The sequence below is a fragment of the Mobula birostris genome, chromosome 19 (assembly GCF_030028105.1).
Source record: "Mobula birostris isolate sMobBir1 chromosome 19, sMobBir1.hap1, whole genome shotgun sequence".
Taxonomy (NCBI): Eukaryota; Metazoa; Chordata; class Chondrichthyes; order Myliobatiformes; family Myliobatidae; genus Mobula; species Mobula birostris.
In genome coordinates this window covers 22557510-22574960 of record NC_092388.1, presented here as the reverse complement: position 1 = coordinate 22574960, position 17451 = coordinate 22557510, and the positions used below count along the sequence as shown (strand labels likewise).

The 17451-nt window shown below is 40.2% G+C and overlaps 1 protein-coding gene across 3 annotated transcripts; it reads right to left on the bottom strand.

The window, feature by feature from the left end:
* Positions 1-8927: 8927 nt before the first annotated feature.
* rnf152 (ring finger protein 152) lies at positions 8928-16494 on the bottom strand. Of its 3 annotated transcripts, none has more exons than XM_072283033.1 (3): positions 16319-16494; positions 13264-13331; positions 8928-11927 (listed from the first exon to the last, which is right to left on the bottom strand). In XM_072283033.1, exon 3 carries the CDS (start codon positions 11733-11735, stop codon positions 11118-11120), a length of 618 nt encoding a protein of 205 aa, XP_072139134.1. In that variant the 5' UTR covers positions 11736-11927; positions 13264-13331; positions 16319-16494; the 3' UTR covers positions 8928-11117. The 3 variants fall into 3 exon arrangements, with proteins under 3 accessions (XP_072139134.1, XP_072139135.1, XP_072139133.1); XM_072283034.1 differs by lacking the exon at positions 16319-16494 and adding an exon at positions 13426-15076; XM_072283032.1 differs by lacking the exon at positions 16319-16494 and having other exon boundaries at positions 13264-15076.
* Between the last annotated feature and the right edge of the window lie 957 nt (positions 16495-17451).

The following is a 17451-nucleotide window of genomic DNA, read 5'->3' as shown; positions in this document are numbered from 1 at the left end:
AAAAAGCTGAGAGGCGATAAGTGGAATAAGAATTGAAATTTGTTGCTGGGAGCTGGACAAATTGATGTTTATGCAGTCAGGTTGGAGGCTACCTAGACTGCTTTATCAAGCACCTCAGCTCCATGCACAAAAAGCTGAATTTCCATTAATTCCTATCCCAATTCCCATTCCAACTTGACATTCCATAGTCTCCTCTTCTGCCACGATGAGGCCACTCTCAGGTTGGAGGAGCAACGCCTCATCTTCCAATCTGATGGCATGAACGTCAATTTCTCCAACTTACAGTAATTCTTCCCCCTCCCCTACCCTCTTCTTCATTTTCCCACTCTGGCCTCTTACCTCTTCTCCTCACCTGCCTATCACCACTACTGGTGCTCCTCCTTGTTCCTTTTCTCCCATGATTCACTCTCCTCTCCTGTCAGGTTCCTTGTTCTCCACCCATTTGTCTTTTCCACTTATCCACCCCCCTTAGCCCACTTGGTTTCACCTATCACCTTCTAGCTTGTACTCCTTCCCCTCCCCCAACATTCTTTCCCCCTTCTTTTCCAGTCCTGTTGAGTGGTCTCGGCCCTAAACATCGACTTTTATTCATCTGAAATGAGCTGCCAAAGGAGGTGATAGAGGCAAGAATGGTAACAACGTTTAGGAGGTGTCAGGACAGGAACTTGAATGAGCAGGGCACAGAGAGATAGAATTAATGCAGAGAAGTAGGATTAGTACAAGTAGGTATCAGGGTCGGCATTGAGATGGTGGCAAGAACAGCCTGTTGCTGGCTGCACCCATAATGGGATATTGACTAGATAACTTGCTTCTGTAACTTTGATCTGGCTTTAAAAATTGACCAGGATTTGTGGATAGCTCCACTGTTCTTTTGTGTATTAATTCATTTTAACCCTTCTATTCCCTTTAGAAAGCAAACTGATATAGACCACATGCAAATAGATGCACAGTTTAAATTGGCATCAGGGAAGGGCCAATATTATTCTGCATCCTGATGCTATTTCCAAAATCCTCCACATTCATTGGGAGGAGACGGACCTAATATTAACTCCCCTCAGATCAAAATCTTCAGTATTGAGGCCCACTTTGCAGTGAATTCTGGTGTACAGGGTTGGTTACAATTGTCTGTCTCCCTCAGTTCAGAACTCTACCACAGGAAACAATCTACAGAAGGGCAGAACGAACACTTTAATGATATCCTCAAACCCCCCCCCCCTTAAAAAATGCAACGAGTCCAGCTCTGAAGGCCATCAAGCAGATGAGAAGCATTCAGGAAGATGCCACGTGTACTCTTTGAGTTAGTGTGATGGGAGCATACAGGAAATGAGAGCATATGCTGGAATCAACAGCCCAAATCACCTGTCGACCCATCTTGTCAATCATCACTTATGCCAGATCTACAAGTTTCATCTGGTGCTCATTTGCCATCTCAGGACCAGCAGAACTCAGGTGGAAGCTGTTACTCCTGACCCCGGGAATCTGCCAGAGAGCAAGGAGCAGTGAACGCAAGTCTAAATGTTTGAATTTAAATCTCTGGAGCATGACCCAGCCGACAACCTTGTGACTCGGCAATGAGTGATTGCTATCACTGATGGAATAAACTGCAATCAAGTAAGCCTCCCAGCCGTAGCGATAAAGTTAATAGCTTTTTTCCCCAGAAACACTGGACTTTTAAAAAAACAATCAAGGCAGCTCATAACATTGTATTCCTCTGATCAAAAGACTAGGAAGCATACATCTGATATTGCCCATGATCTTACAGTCACACTTTGTAAGACACTATCTTTCAGAAATCCTTTACAAAGCAGCGGTTCCAAACAAGGAATTTGTGATGCATGTGACATTTACTTATGCTTTTTGTGCCCTATAGAAAGAACAGAATGTTTTTGTCTTGCTTATCACACGAACTAGAAGATGTTATTACAGTTATTTCACTTTGTGAACTAACTGGTAATAATGCAGGCTTAATGCTAGCAATGGCTTCGATAGCTTTCTTCCCTCCAATTCAAAACATTGTGGGTTCATTATACACACCCGAGCACAAAAAGTTCTAATTTGACATTCCAGCGATAAGCAAAGGGGTGTTACATTAACAATGGCGTCATCTATCAAATGCCCCATTAAGTTTTTGTTCAGGAAGCTAAACCTACTCACGTGGCTTGTTCTCAGGTGAGTTGCAAAACAAAGTCTCGTCAAGACTTGCAGGTGATGCTGAAGAACTTAAGCTCAAAGCCTTGTACAAAATTTGGATAGTTCTTCAAATTAAAAAGATATTCCTATAAAGAACGCTGTTCAAATGACATCATTTGTCTTTGGCCAGCGGGGCACAAGAGAAGCTATTCATTATTATAACACCTTCCTGAGCCTCTGGATATCCAAGTGCTCAAAAGACAATGAATTTCAAGAGCAAACACGAGGAAATATGCAGATGCTGGGAATTCAAGCAACACACATCAAAGTTGCTGGTGAACGCAGCAGGCCAGGCGGCATCTCTAGAAAGAGGTACATTCGACGTTTCTGGCCGAGACCCTTCGTCAGGACTAACTGAAAGAAGAGCTAGTAAGAGATTTGAAAGTGGGAGGGGGAGGGGGAGATCTGAAATGATAGGAGAAGACAGGAGCTGGAGGGATGGAGCCAAGAGCTGGACAGTTGATTGGCAAAAAGGATTTTCGCCAATCAACCGTCCAACTCTTGACTCCATCCGCCCCCTCCTGTCTTCTCCTATCATTTCAGATCTCCCCCTCCCCCTCTCAAATCTCTTACTATCTCTTCTTTCAGTTAGTCCTGACGAAGGGTCTCCGCCAGAAACGTCGACTATACCTCTTCCTAGAGATGCTACCTGGCCTGTTGAACTTGAAGTGCAATATGTTTCGGGTAGTTTTCGCAGACAAATACAGTAGCAAATGTGCATGCAATGGTGATAACATTTCAGGTGTTTAAAGAAGAATGTCACTCAAAAATTCTCCTTATCCTTTGAAAAGACGCCTGGAGGCAATTTACTTTCTGACAAGCAGACAGGGTCAAAGTTTATATTTGCTCCCAAGTCATATCACTCCACCCCTTCTCCGCTATTACATTAAAGCCTGGGTGGGGCGAAAACATTATTCTGATTGAAAGAGTATAATCATTGAACCACCCCAATACTTGATGTTGGCTCATACTTTAGGTCCTTTTCACAAATATATGTAGCGTTATTTCTATGCAGCTTCAGGACACCAAGTGAAATGTTAACATATTTTTGTAGAACTAGCAAAATCTTTGGACAGTTTCCCACCTGTTAATTAGGACTTGTTAATTAGAAGAAACAAACTATGAGTGAGCCCAACAGTTCTGGTTAATTTTCAGCTGGGAGCTCTGACATCTTAAGCAACACACACAAAATGCTGGAGGAACTCAGCAGGGGAAAGATACCAGAATAAAAAGGTGGGAAGAGGGAGAGGGGAGGCGAAGGAGGATGGCTAGAAGGTGATAGGTGAAGCTAGGTGGGTTTGAAAGGTAAAGGACTGGAGAGGAAGGAATCTGATAGGAGATGAGAGTGAACCATAGGAGAAAGGGAAGGAGGGGACCCAGGGGGTGGTGATGGGCAGGTGAGAAGATATAAGAGGCCAGAGTCTGGAAAAGAAGATGAGGGGAGGGTTAAGGAATTTTTCTTAATCAGAAAGAGAAATCAATATTCATGCCATCAGGTTGGAGGGTACCCAGGTGAAATCTAGAGAATTTCTCGTAGCTATGACATCTTGCTCTGCAACCATCAAGTTATCACTTGGATCAATGCTCCTCAAAGACGACTGAAATTTAAGAGGATTTCTACAGATTTCAATGTGGAAATGCTGGAATTCATGTGCAAATCCTCACACACCTCACAGAGTGAGTTAAAAATAATCTGAGGAATTCTGAAGAAAACAGTCATCACATAGTTAATGTTAATGGCCTCTCTTCAGAGCAAGGAAATGGTAGAAAAACAAACATGTTTTGAGTTGCAGAGAAGAGGGAATGGAATAGAAAACAGTGTTGCTTCTCATGGGGCAGGGATAAACAGAGACTGGATGAACAGGTGATATTGGTGAGACAGGGTGTTGAAAACACAATAACTACAGCTGATCTGCCCTGAGGAAGCAAGAAGACAGATGAACGAGAATAGAAGAAAAACAAAACAAAATAATTGAGTTACAAGATACAGAACAAAACATACAGCCAGATCTAATACAAACTGGAAAGGCTGAACATCTAAAATTATTGAATTCAGCTTTAAATCCTGAGTGCTATAGCATGCCAAGCAGAGAGTCCATGCCTCAACATGATTTTGGACTGTAATGAACAAGCTGAGAAACCAAATACAAACAGTGGAATGGAGAATTAAAGTGACAAGCAACTGAAAGCTCAGGCACATCCTTACAGACTGAATGAATACACTCTGGCTCACCACAGCATTAGACCGAAAAATGTACAAGCAAAATCACAGTATCACCAGGAATGATCGCTCTCTGAACTGGGGGCGGGGGGGGGGGTAGATTGAAGGAGGAGGAGGTGATTTATGGTGGAGGTAGAAGAAGAGATAGGTGTATTTAATCTTCTACCATCACTGTATGAGGAGGAATGGGTGGAGATGGAAGAGTTGACCAGAGACTTTTACAGAGAATAGTCCCTTTGGACTTCTGAAAAGGCAAGGAAAGAGTATCTCATTGAGGATGATGAAAATTATAGAGGATAATTCATTAAAATTGAGTTTGATGGGTGGAAAGTGACGACAAAAAGGAATTCTGTCCTTACTCTGGAAGGGAAGAAAATGGGTGAGAACAGAAATGCAGTCAATGGACTGAATACAGATAAGAACTTGAAACTATTATGGAGAAAACCCATAGCTAATGAAAAAGCAAAGGTGGGCATTACCCCATTTTATAACTCTTAATAGAATGCATATATTGCATACTGTATTTATGCCATTTGATGTATATTCAAACCATTTGTGCATGAAGATGGAGAAATCAATAATGTATTTCAAAATAAGACTGAAAACTCTTGATTCACAGGGCATGCTATAGAGAAAAAGATGTACTGTTAGAATTTTCCCATCCCTATTTTTAATTCAGCAGCTGTCGTGAGAGTTGGTGAAAATCATTATATTTATTCGCACACAATTAAATATGAAAAGATTCTGGCTTTTTTTAAAAATTTTCTTTCACCACTAAAATACACTACTGTGCAAAAGTCCATGTAGCTGGGTGCCTAAGACTTTTGCACAGTGCTGTGGCAATTTTATATATTGCACTGTACTGCTGCCACAAAAAAAAACAAATTTCATGACAATGTGAGTGACGATAAACCCAATTCTGATTCTATTATGGACTGAGAGTGGGAAAGGGATAAGGAGAGGGGAATCATGGTGGGGAAAAGAGGAAAAAAGGGTAGGGAGCAGAAAGCACCAGAAAGACATTCTTTAATGAGTAATAAACCAATTGTTTGGAATCAAATTACCTTGCCTGGTGTCTCAGGGCTGGGTGTGTTTGCACCTGTGCCACCCCTCCTGCAGTGTTCCACCCTCACTATTCTAACATCCTTTGCTCCCACCAGATTTATAAACTTGCTTGTCACTCCATGTTGACAAATACAGTACTGTGCAAAAGTCTTAGGCACCTTAGCTATATATATGAGCCTAAGACCTTTGCACAGTACTGCAAACTCCACAAGAATTTGTTAAAATTTTTAGCATGATGCCTATAACAATCATTAAAGTAGGTAAAGAACCCAGTTTCCATTGAATTTGCTTGCATTCCCCACTGTACAAAGACCAGTCATAATTTCCTTCTCAATATAGGCTGCGTGACTTTGTACTGTATGTTGAATAATGAGTATGGAGGAAATAATGTATCATTTCTTAATGCATGCTTTACTAAATGACAATAAAAGAGGACTACGTGTCTTCATAATCATAATTCTGTGTTCAGAACAAAAAAAAATTATTATGGATTTAGTACCTCAAAAATCTTCTTCCATCAAACACCTGATGGAGCTCCCTTCCACAGAATTGCAGTATACTAGAAACTGAATTTTGTGGTTGTAATGATGGAGAAGTTACTGTCTTCCTCACACCATATAAATGGTTCCTGAATGCTGTCACTGAAATAGAATGTATTAGAAATTACCACATTATGAAGAAGTACTTCATTGGCTTTTTTCACTCTTTGGGGTATTGTGATAAAATGCATTAAAGTCACTAAATGCAATACTTATTTTGCCCTCATCCACCTGATGCAAGTTGTGCACTCCTCTACTTTCCCGTTTCAAGCACAACTGTGAGTTACTCTGAAAATAGCATCTTCACTGCGCAGTTTTAAATCCATTAACAAATGTTGGTAACATTGTCAAGGCCAGTACTTACACCTCATCCATGATTGCCTTTAAGGCAGAAGTGATCAACCACATTGAGCCTTCTAGTGCAAGTACAACCATAGTGACGTTTGGTGTAGTTTCAGCATTTAGACTCAGCAATGACGAATGGATGGCAATGTTCTTCCAAGTCAAGTTGATGTGCAACTGGGAGAAGGACCTGCACATTACTCTGTTTCGTGATTTGGCCGTAGTCCTTCTTAGTAGTGGAAGTTACAGGTACATGAGGTGCTGTTAGAACATAGGTAGATAACAAAACACATCTTGAGGGTATGCCTTTGGTGAAGAGCAAGATACAGTACTGTGCAAAAGTCTCAGACACATATATGTAGCTAACCTGCACAGGACTGTATTTGTCAACATGGAGCAGAAAGCACGTTTGTAAATCTGGCGGGAGCAAAGGATGTTGGGAATGGCGAGGGTGGAGCAATATGGGAGTGATGCGGAACACATGGCTGAGGAGTGCCAGGGTTAGGGGGTGGCACGGGCACAGATACACCCAGCCCTGAGACACCAGAGAAGGTCATTTGATTCCAAACAATTAGTTTATCGATCATTCCAGAACACCTCTCTGGTGCTTCCCGCTCCCTTCCCTCTCCCTTGCTTTTCTCCCCCAACCATACTTCCCTCTCCCTGCCTCCTCCAACTCTCAGTCCACAATAGCGATGCATGTCAGAATCAAGTTTATCATCACTCATGTCATGAAAGTTGTTTTTTTCCTATTGCAGCGGCAGTACAGTGAAATTGATAAAATTACGACTATACTATGCAAAGGTATTAGGCACCCTGGCTATAGGCACATATATACTGTATAAGATTTTTGCACAGTACTGTAGATCGGCTGGTTGAGTGGTGTTGCAACAACAACCTGCTATTCAACGTCAGAAAGACCAAGGAATTGATTGTGGATGTCAGGACGGGGAAGTCTGAAAAAACACACCTCTAGGTATCAGCTGTGGAAAAGTTGAGCAATTTCAAGTTCCTGAGCATCATTATGTCAGAGGATCGATCCAGAGTCCAATATATTGATGCAATTATGATGAAGGCATGCCAGCAGTTATACTTCATTAGGGGGTTGAGGTGTTTGGTCTGTTGATGATGATTCCGGCAAATCTCTACCCCGTCTGGTATGGAGGCTCCAATACACAGGATTGTGGACTCAGCTATCTCCATTCAGGACACTAGCCTCCACAACATCAAGGATATCTTCAAAAGATGATGCTTTAAGAAGGTGGCATCGATCATGAAGGGCCCTCACCATCCAGGACATGCTCTTTTCTCATTATGACCAGCAGGGAGGAGGGTACAGGAACCTGAAAAGGGATGTTCTCAACATTTTAGGAATAGCTTCTTCTCCTGTGTCATTAGATTTCTGAACAGTCCATTAACCCATGAACACTACCTCAATATTTTGCTCTCTATTTGCACTATATTTATTGTGTATATATTCTTAGTGTAACATTTTTACCTACTGTACTGCTGCCATAAAACAAGTTCTACAACCTATGTCAGTGATAATAAACCTAATTCTGAATGTTCAGCATGACGAATGACTAATTCAAATATAGAACCTAATCATAATTACTGCTTAGTACGTTCTTTCACCCTCAAAAAAACAATTTATATGTGCAATGTAATTCCCTCATAAATAGTTTGAAATATATTAGACTTTAAAATAACTTTAAAGAAGCTAATTTATGATACTTCAGCTTGCAGATCTGAATGTCTGGCTATGTTTCAATTTTTATTCAACACCTTATAAAAATTCAAAAAATTATGACAAATTGAGTTTTATCCTTCAAGGCTTAGTCCCTGTTAAAATTCTTTAATGTGATTGGCAGCTCAGGGAATAGATGCCAGTGATCCTATTGAATAGCTGCCTGGCTGACAGACAGGAAGGGAGCAACAAACAATCTGCTGGAGAAATTCGGCCAACCAAGCAGCATCTGTGGGGTGGAGGGTAGAGGAAAGGAATTGTTGACATTTTGTGTGGAAGCACTGAATCAGAAACATGCTGCTCGACCTGCTGCATTCCATCAGCAGGTTGCTTGTTACTCCAGATTCCAGCATCTGCATTCTCACATCTCTGTCAACAGAAAGCAACTTCGCTGCTGGTCACAAGATCTCAGCCAATGAGAGGTAAGTAATAACATCTTTTGCATAGCTGCAGAAGAATAGAATCAATTGGGCAATTATTATTGCTCAGAAATGATCCTTAAGAGTCATAGAGAAGCAGGTCCTTTGGCCCATCTAGTCCATGCCAGAAACATTTAAACTGCCTACTCCCATCAACCTGCACTGGGACCATACCATAGCCCTCCATACCCCTGCCATCCATGTACCTATTCAAACTTCTCTTAAACGTTGAAATTGAGCTCGCATGCACCATCTGTGCTGGCAGCTCATTCCACACTCTCATGACCCTCTGAGTGAAGAAGTTTCCCCTCAAGAGTATGTTTCTCAAATGAGCGACTTGGATAATATTTACGAAGTTTATTATAAACTGTTGAATAATGTTGTCAATACAACCAGAGTCACAGTACAGTGGTCCATTTCAAATTATAGGAATGAACGCCTTACAATCATCATTAAACTAACATGAACACATACAAACAACAGGCAGGTTCAGAACACTATCATAAAAATATCAGTGAGGAAAAAATACTCTATTGCAGCACCATGCAATATTTTATTCTACAAAAGAACAAGCACAAAGACAATGATCAGCAACTTATAAACAGCAGATTCACCATCTCTTCCAACTTCTACTTTTGTAGATTATCACAGGTATGTGCACACACCAACAGTTCAAATACCCCTATATACTTAGGCACAAAGATGGATCTGTAAATTAAATAATCTATGAAAAGACAAAACCATTTATTAGCATGCGTAGGCAACAGTGATCATGGGATATTAGTTGAGGCATGTTACCAGTCTATTAACTAGTGTTTGGAAACAGCAGGTCACCTAACACCTGTGAAAAGAGAAGCAATTTTTTTTTGTTCTGATACAAGAACATTGACATGAAATGTTAACTCTTTCTCTCTCCATAGATGCTGCCTGACCAGCAGAAAAGTGTGACATTATGTCAGATTTCCCAATAGTCATAGAATTAACCAGTGTTGCTTTCTAAGGGAAAAAGATATGTTCGACTTCTGTCAGCTGAACTGGTGTAAGCCCTGTTCCCTTTTGAGTCCATGATTAAAGCATTATGTTAAAACATTCACAAAATTAAACAGAAATAAAGTACAGAAATCACTTGATATTTGGTTAAAATACTTTTAAGTTCAGTATTTCATTTTCAGTATTTACAAAACTGGAAGGAGAAGCAAAGTAAAATGTTGGACAATAGTATTTCAATCTCTAGTTAAAAATAAGAAAAAAATGTACAATACAGGCAATTATACTCCACATATAAATCAGAAGCAACTTTAACAATTATGCCATCATAGCTTATCCAAGCTCCATTCATAACTATTTTTTAAACAAGTATTTGTAAGCCATGAATGATTATTCTGCCTTCTCTACATTAACTATCACCAGACACTGTCATTATGATATTGCTTATCAAAGTCTGCCAGCATTTCACAATCCCATTAAGTTCAGTGCTTCCTCACCATGAAACGGTATGCAGCAGCTCATCACATCACATCATGAACTGTGAATTAATTTATATTTTCTCCTAATTTAAAGTGTTGCAATTTCATAGGTAAGTGCTTTTAATAAAATCTAGCTGAATGGTTTAAACAGCAAAATCACATGGTGTAGTTGACACACTAAACTGAAAATTCAATGCACCACAAAGTTAACTATTCAAAACTGTCTCTATTTAATTAATATCCTACTGGGCACATCAAAACACCTTCTAAACAGCAGAACTATCATATAATGAGCTGGAAACTAAAGTACTCCACCAGTACAGTTCCAGCTAACAGTGTAGAAGTCTAATCACTTTTGTCAGCAACTGTGCACATGCAAGATAAACAGTCTCCAATGGTGACTGGCTTCAATAATTCTTTGATCCTTTTGTCACTGTAGATGTACATGTACTGGATTTTAAAACCTCAAAGTACATTAAAAACTTCATTGCACAACTTGCCAAAAATCCAAACTTTAAAAAAAATCCATACAGTTTAGCCCCAATAAAATAATTACAATTCTATATGACAGCAGTTGCACACTTGTTTAAAATCTGTCCTCACTGCTCACAAGATGGTAGTAAAAATATAAACATGATTCTTTTAGAAGACTGTTGCAACTCAATTAACTACCATCATTTAAAGCCTTGGTTTTGATAGAGCAGCCTTGTTTACAGTGTATAAAATTATGCCTACCAATACTTAAATGAAATTGATTCAAGTTACACCATGAATAGTATTATTGCACTACCCTTTAAAAGGGAGATCATGGTTAATAATAATACAGAAAGACAATGTGATATTAAGAGAATGAATGGAAATTAATTCCATGTATGGACTAAGATACAAACCCCCTTCAAAATTCACCCGAAGTACAGTTTTCATTTAATCTCCCAAATTACACCATAGGTATTCATCACTTCCGAAATGAATCATTCCTTGTAGTTTTATGCATTTGCGTAGCTACCCGGCATGGCCCTGAAGCCTGGGCCACAAGAGACTAAATGCTCTGCACTCCTCATTCCATAGTCCAGGTTTCTTGCAAACTAGTAAATTCTGGAAGCCCATAGTAGATTCGCACTTTTTATTTCAGCCACAGGAGATAGCAGTGAATCGCTTCGATATGCAAGACATGTTGTGCAGCACGATGCCAAGGAGGAACAGGAGGACACAAGCCACAAGAAGTACAGTGCAAACCCCTGAGCAAGTGGAGGTCTTCACAACTTCTCTGCTCTCCTCCTCTTCCTCATCCTCCCTTGGTCCACTTTGCAACGGATGCTGCTGGTGCTGCTGCTCGCCAGGGATCAAAACAGCAGTCACAGTCTTCCGCTGGTTTCCCGGCAACAGCCGACAACCCCCTTCGCCTGGCAACAGAGTGCTCTCCTTGGTAACAGTCAGGGGGACCATGTAGCAACCAGTGCTTGGGAGCTTGATGAAGACTGGGGTGCGGTCTGAGGCACTGGGGATGCTGATCACAGCAATTACATCCGGGTCGTCGGGCAGCTGAGACACAGACAGGCTGGGAGAGAGCTTGGTGATACTTCGACACCAGGGGCACGTCAGCTCTTTCTGACTGCTTCTCATCTGCTGAAGGCAGACAGAGCAGCAGGTGTGCTTGCAGTCGAGTAACTTGGGGCGACGGCATGGGCTGTAGTAATTGAAGCAGATCTGGCATTCCATTTGGGAGTCTTGGGAAACGGTCTCCATTTCCACACTGACAAATGGGGACTTTTAAAAAACCTGGCTCTCCGGCAACCTTCTCTCTTGTGCCTTTTCCCCTACCCCTCTTCAGAAACTCTCAGTCACAGACTTCCAGTGGTTAGGGTCTCCTCCTGGAAGCAGCAAGTTCAGCAATGTGCTATCACTTCCAGTAAATGCCCAACTGCAGTCTTTCATTACCTACAAAACAAACGTAAATTTGTAAATCTACATGTAAAAAGTCAATGCTCATAAATTTGATAGCTTACTTAAGTGATAAATTGTGGTGTTGGCCCCAGTTAACATAGTATTACAGTCATGGCTGAGACAGAAGGTTGCAGTCTGAGGTCCCACTTCAATGACCTGAGCACAACGTTCTATGCTCTAGTGTAGCTGCAAGACGATGCTGCACCAACAAAGGGCTGACTTTCAAATCAAATTTTAAAGGTCAAAAACGCTCTTTCTTTTGGAATAAAAGGTCCTGCTATTTTGAAGGCGGCAAGACTATGGATCAAAAGCTGAAAATCCAGAATTACCTCATTCTTTTTTTTAAAGATCAAATTGCCTCCTCCTGGACAGTAGGTACGTAGAGTATCTTTACTCAGCATTACTAAAATCTATCACTGAACAGAAGGCTCTCAGCCTTCTGTTCATGAAAATTGGCTGAATACAAATTGTCTGCTGCATTTTCTTTATCACAAGTACTTTCCTACACTTGAAAAGTAGTTCAAATTGCAATTCCCTTTAGGGCACACTCAAGGAAGTTTTATAAATAAAAGTTTTATTTTTATTCACAAAATCACTACACACTACCAGTGTTTGAGGGTAGGAGATGATCTACATAAATGTTTATAATCGTTTTTGTTTAATTTTTTGAATAAAGATAAGCATTCATCTAGCACTTTTCACAAATGCCAAGATAAAAGCACAGCCAATGAACTACTTCCGAAATCTGAAACCCTGTGAAGAGCCTGCAGACAACGTGATTACAGAAAACAGCCACAAAGAGCAGCATTGGTGACGTTTCTTAAAGATATTAATTGGGGTAAATATTGGGTTAATTCCTTGGCTCTCCTTCAAAATAATGTTACCTAATCTCTTAAATCCACTCGGGAGAGAAGACAAAGTCTTGAGGTCTTATCCGACAGGCAGCACCTTTGACAGTGGAGCACTCAGTCTTGAACTACAACGTCAGCCGGGATTTTTGCGGGACTTGAACCCAAAATTTTCAGACTATTTCCCACCCCCCGCCCCCAAATAAGCAGTCAGTTCTACGCATGCCAACAATTATATATTCAGGTTTATTCTTCATCGCTTGCACAAAAATGTACTGCTGAAAATTATTTGTACCCTCAGCTGAGCAACCCATGTGCTTCAAATGGATCATTTGCAACTACTTCATTAAACATGGAAAAGGCAATTCACTTCGTTGAATATAAACTACTGAATGAATTAGCAAAATCAGGAAAGGTTGCCAGCAGTATTGTCTGCATTTCAAAGAGGTAGGAAGTGAATTTGCACCTAAGGTCCTTCTTACCTTTTACAGTTGTTCCAAATTGGGGAAACAGATCAGTCATGCCTGGGATTCCCCAATAAGGCAAAACTCTGCAACAAAAATTGACGGATGGTTAGCCAGGTTCTTCCCATATACTTCCATAAACCCTAAACCCAGATGGCTGTAGACAGGCTGCTTACTCACTTTGTCATACAAAGCCCTGCAGAACAGTTAGGCAGTGTGATAACGAATTGGTGTTCCAAAACAAACAAAAGATATCAATGTGTATACTTGCAGACACACAGGAAGTTATCTGCGTCATCTTTGAGTCAGTAGAGGAATTACTCTTCGGATCAGATTTATTTTCATGTTTTCGGTTGGAGCAGACATAATTCAAAATACCTTCACAAACAAAGAAGATTATTTACCTTACAATCAGAATATCCTATCAAATTGCTTTCCCCTTTCTGAAGGAAAGCTAAAAGATTTTGAAAATATTATGCAGGGGGATACTGGGTTGGTGGTTGGTCAGATGTGGCAGACTTGGAGACCCCATGCCCACCATTTGTTCCCAAGTAACTTCCCAGCCACTATGGGCCAAACATTTCTAGATCCTCCAACCTGTAGCTTACTTTCCTTTTCACAGCAGATATTACATCAACAAATGTTGAGGTAAAAACAATACAATTTTTATATTGCTTCTTCTACATCACGTTTTTGAAGAGGCCAATATAAAAGGGTCTTTTGATCATGCTTGCTCACTCTTATAAACCAAGCAATTACAGCAGTCAATTCACACCCAGCAACTTCCCACATAAGACAATGAAATAAATCACTTTTGTTTCCATCTGTCAAAATTATTGACAGAGTAAAGCTATACTCTCCTTCAAATAGTGGAAGTGAAGAGGTTTAATTTAGTAGTTCATTTGATGACAGCTCCTCTAAAGGAGCAGCATTCTCTCCATAGAGTGTTTAAGGATCTGGAGTGGTCTTGAACCATGTCTGTCTAACTCAGAGATAGGGATCATATCATTTGGGCAAGATTCAGTCCTAATGATTTCCTACTTTACTATTAATTCACACAACCCATTAATATGCATCACGATTAATGTAACCAGCACATACGATGCTCTAAGAAAGGCAGAAAAAAAAATCCTTTCTCATTGCTGAAGCACTTGACCTATTAAGCATTATGTTGATATTTGTTAAGCAGCACATGTGAAATTGGTTTGGTAATTAAATGGCTTCCCCACAGGGAATGAACTGTTTACCAATATCATGAGCAAACCATTACCCAAGAGCTGGCTTTGAGTATTTTGTGTTTTTTATTTTAGGCGAAAAATAGCCAGTGTGTGAGGAAGTGGAGGCCAGGCCATGTTCTTGATTATGAAATGTCCCAAGGCAGGATAAACAACAACTATAAAATCACACATTTTCTCCTTACAGATTTTTTTTACAAGCAGTCAAACAATAATTAACAAATGAGTGGTGTACTGGGAAGGGCTGTCTTTCTGATGACATTTAAATCAAGGCCTCATCTGCTTGTCCAAGAAGACATTATAAACAGATCTCATTTTGGAGGAAAGAAGGAGGAAGTTCTCCATGGTGTCCAGGGAATTCTGATCTCATTGAACATCATACAAATAGACAATATGGATATCATTTCACTATACTGTAGTTAATTGAAGCTTTCTATGTGTAAATTGTTTTATGTTTTCTATAACCATGGCTAAATTCTGAAAATATTCCATTGTCTATAAAGATGTTTGGGACATCCTCAAAAGCACTACATAAACAAAGTTTGTTTTAAATTCACAAATATGATTTATCTTACTCAAAATAAGGAATTGATAGAAAAAATACAACTGTGTATCTGAAATAACTGCGTATCTCCATGCACAGATCCCTCCTACCCTCATTACCATAGCAATGGTACAATTTGTGTTACAAACGACCTCAATATATAGTCTCAGTTACAGACCCACATACACCTCCTACCTCCATTGAGAAACCCAGCCTCCTATATAATTACACCGGTATGAACCTTTTAGATCCAACATGGGAGCAGTAGGTAAGTAATTCCCTTCAAAACAATAGAATATCTGTATATCTAATTCATGAACATATACATTTCTATCATTCTCACAATTCTCATTCAAAAATCTATTACAATAGGCAACACACACACACAATGCTGGAGGAACTCAGCAATTTGCTCAAGCAGGTTGCTCAGGATTTCCAAGATCTGCAGAATCACCCGTGTTAATTATTATAATAGACCAGACCTTGCAAAGTCCAGGCACCAACAAAAAATATTACACGCAAAAAAAGGAAACTATTAATGTGGATAATGGGGCAACAACAGCCAAACACCTTCATTGATGCAGACTGAAAAATATGTTCGTCGCCCTTTGCAGCTGATCAGATCTCCGGGATGAAACTTAATTAAATACATATGAAATAGCAAAGATAGTACAATTGCGCACGACAATTAAAAAAAAAATAATTCGGATAAACCAACGCTGGCAGCAGCACCTCATACCCTCATATTTCTCTCGGTAGTCTATGACCTTCCACAGTCTGCACCGAATGTTATTGTACAGAATAAATAAAGAATTCTTTACTGGCATTGACTGCACTGTCCTCTAATATAAAGTGTATTATGTAGTCTCGCAACGGTCCAAAAACTGCCACCACAAATGTTATCTTTCATTTAACTACATTTTTCCCCAAGCAAGCTTAATAAAAAAATTGGTGATCCTTCGGCCCATCCTGTCCTTACTAGCATTTTCAGCTCATAATTATTTTGGCGTCACTAACACCCTCATTGTCTGTTCAGCCATCAAACAGCATACAACTCCAGCGAAGCGCTACGATACCCTGCATTCATAATTGAAAGTTGGCATTTCTATGTATGCTTAAGGTCCACACTGCACGGATACAATGTTAAAATTTCCACGCAAACCCTTAAACCAGTCAGTTAATGTGGCACGAACATACACCATTCGCTTTCAGAGAGTGAATTAGCACGGCATCAATGACAGCTCGTCTCTGTGTAGCCGCACTCGCGTAAAAAAAGACATAAAAATACAAATACCTTCAACAATCCCTGATACTACACTTGCAAGCTGCTTTTGCTTGCTGCAAAAGCTAATGGTACAAAGTCTATACTTTTCACTGCCGCAGTCTCTCGTTCCCTGTTGCTTATTTTCTTGCACTCTCTTGCGCAAGCTGATGCTTCGCCTTCACTCTTGGAAAGTGTCTGTTGCTACCGCGGACACCACCCCATACTCAATAATTTCTGACTGACTGTTTCCTACCCTGCGCTTGAATACATGAGGCAAGTGAACTGGCAGCCAGTCAGGGAGGGAGTAGAAAGGCTGGTTCTGGGACACACTGGGACTTGTAGTCTTTCAGGAGCAGTTCTCTACTCTACTTTCTCACACTAGGACTACGACTCCCAGAAGACAAAGCGCCCACCGATGGGCTCCACCTCTTCGCACTTGACAGCTGGCCCCGCGCGCGCAGGTGAAGGCCAGTCATTGTTTCTCTTTGATTGTCAGCGCCTTCAAGGCGGAGCTCAATTTGATTGACAGCTCCCTCAGTCAGGTAGCAGGCTTTTCCTTGAAGGAGACCAATATGCGCCTCAGTTGATACAATGAATGAGAAAATAGATACGTTCATTAATATATATTATGTATCATTGAGTTTTATTCAAACAAGCATTTTACTATAATTCTAGAAATGCAATTTCAGACTTACGTTTTATCCACAGCACTGACTCACCGTTCAGTGCTCGTATTTTGCAAATAATATAGATATCACCTACAAAATAATGTTAACGCTAGAATAATCGCTAGAAGGAAAGAAAATCACAGCACTGCAAAGCCGGCAGTGTCCATTCTTTTCTTCACCTCCAGTTCTCAGATAAAGATCACTGTCTGGCCAAAAGTGAGGCATCTATTTATATTGTTCAGTTCATTTTGAACGGCGCTGTTTCATTCTTAAAATACAGAATCACGTTATATACAAAAATGCATTGTGAAAATTCTTTTAAAATTGCAGCAAAAATAAAGACGCTATCTTTTGGCGTGCAAGAATATTGTGTTAGTGAAAGCTCAATTAACAGTTTCTTCCTTCATATATAATATTTGAAACTCTGTAACAATACTGTGTTCTAAGGCACAATATGTTTGCAAATTTGCAAACGTTTTCGTTGTATATACAGGG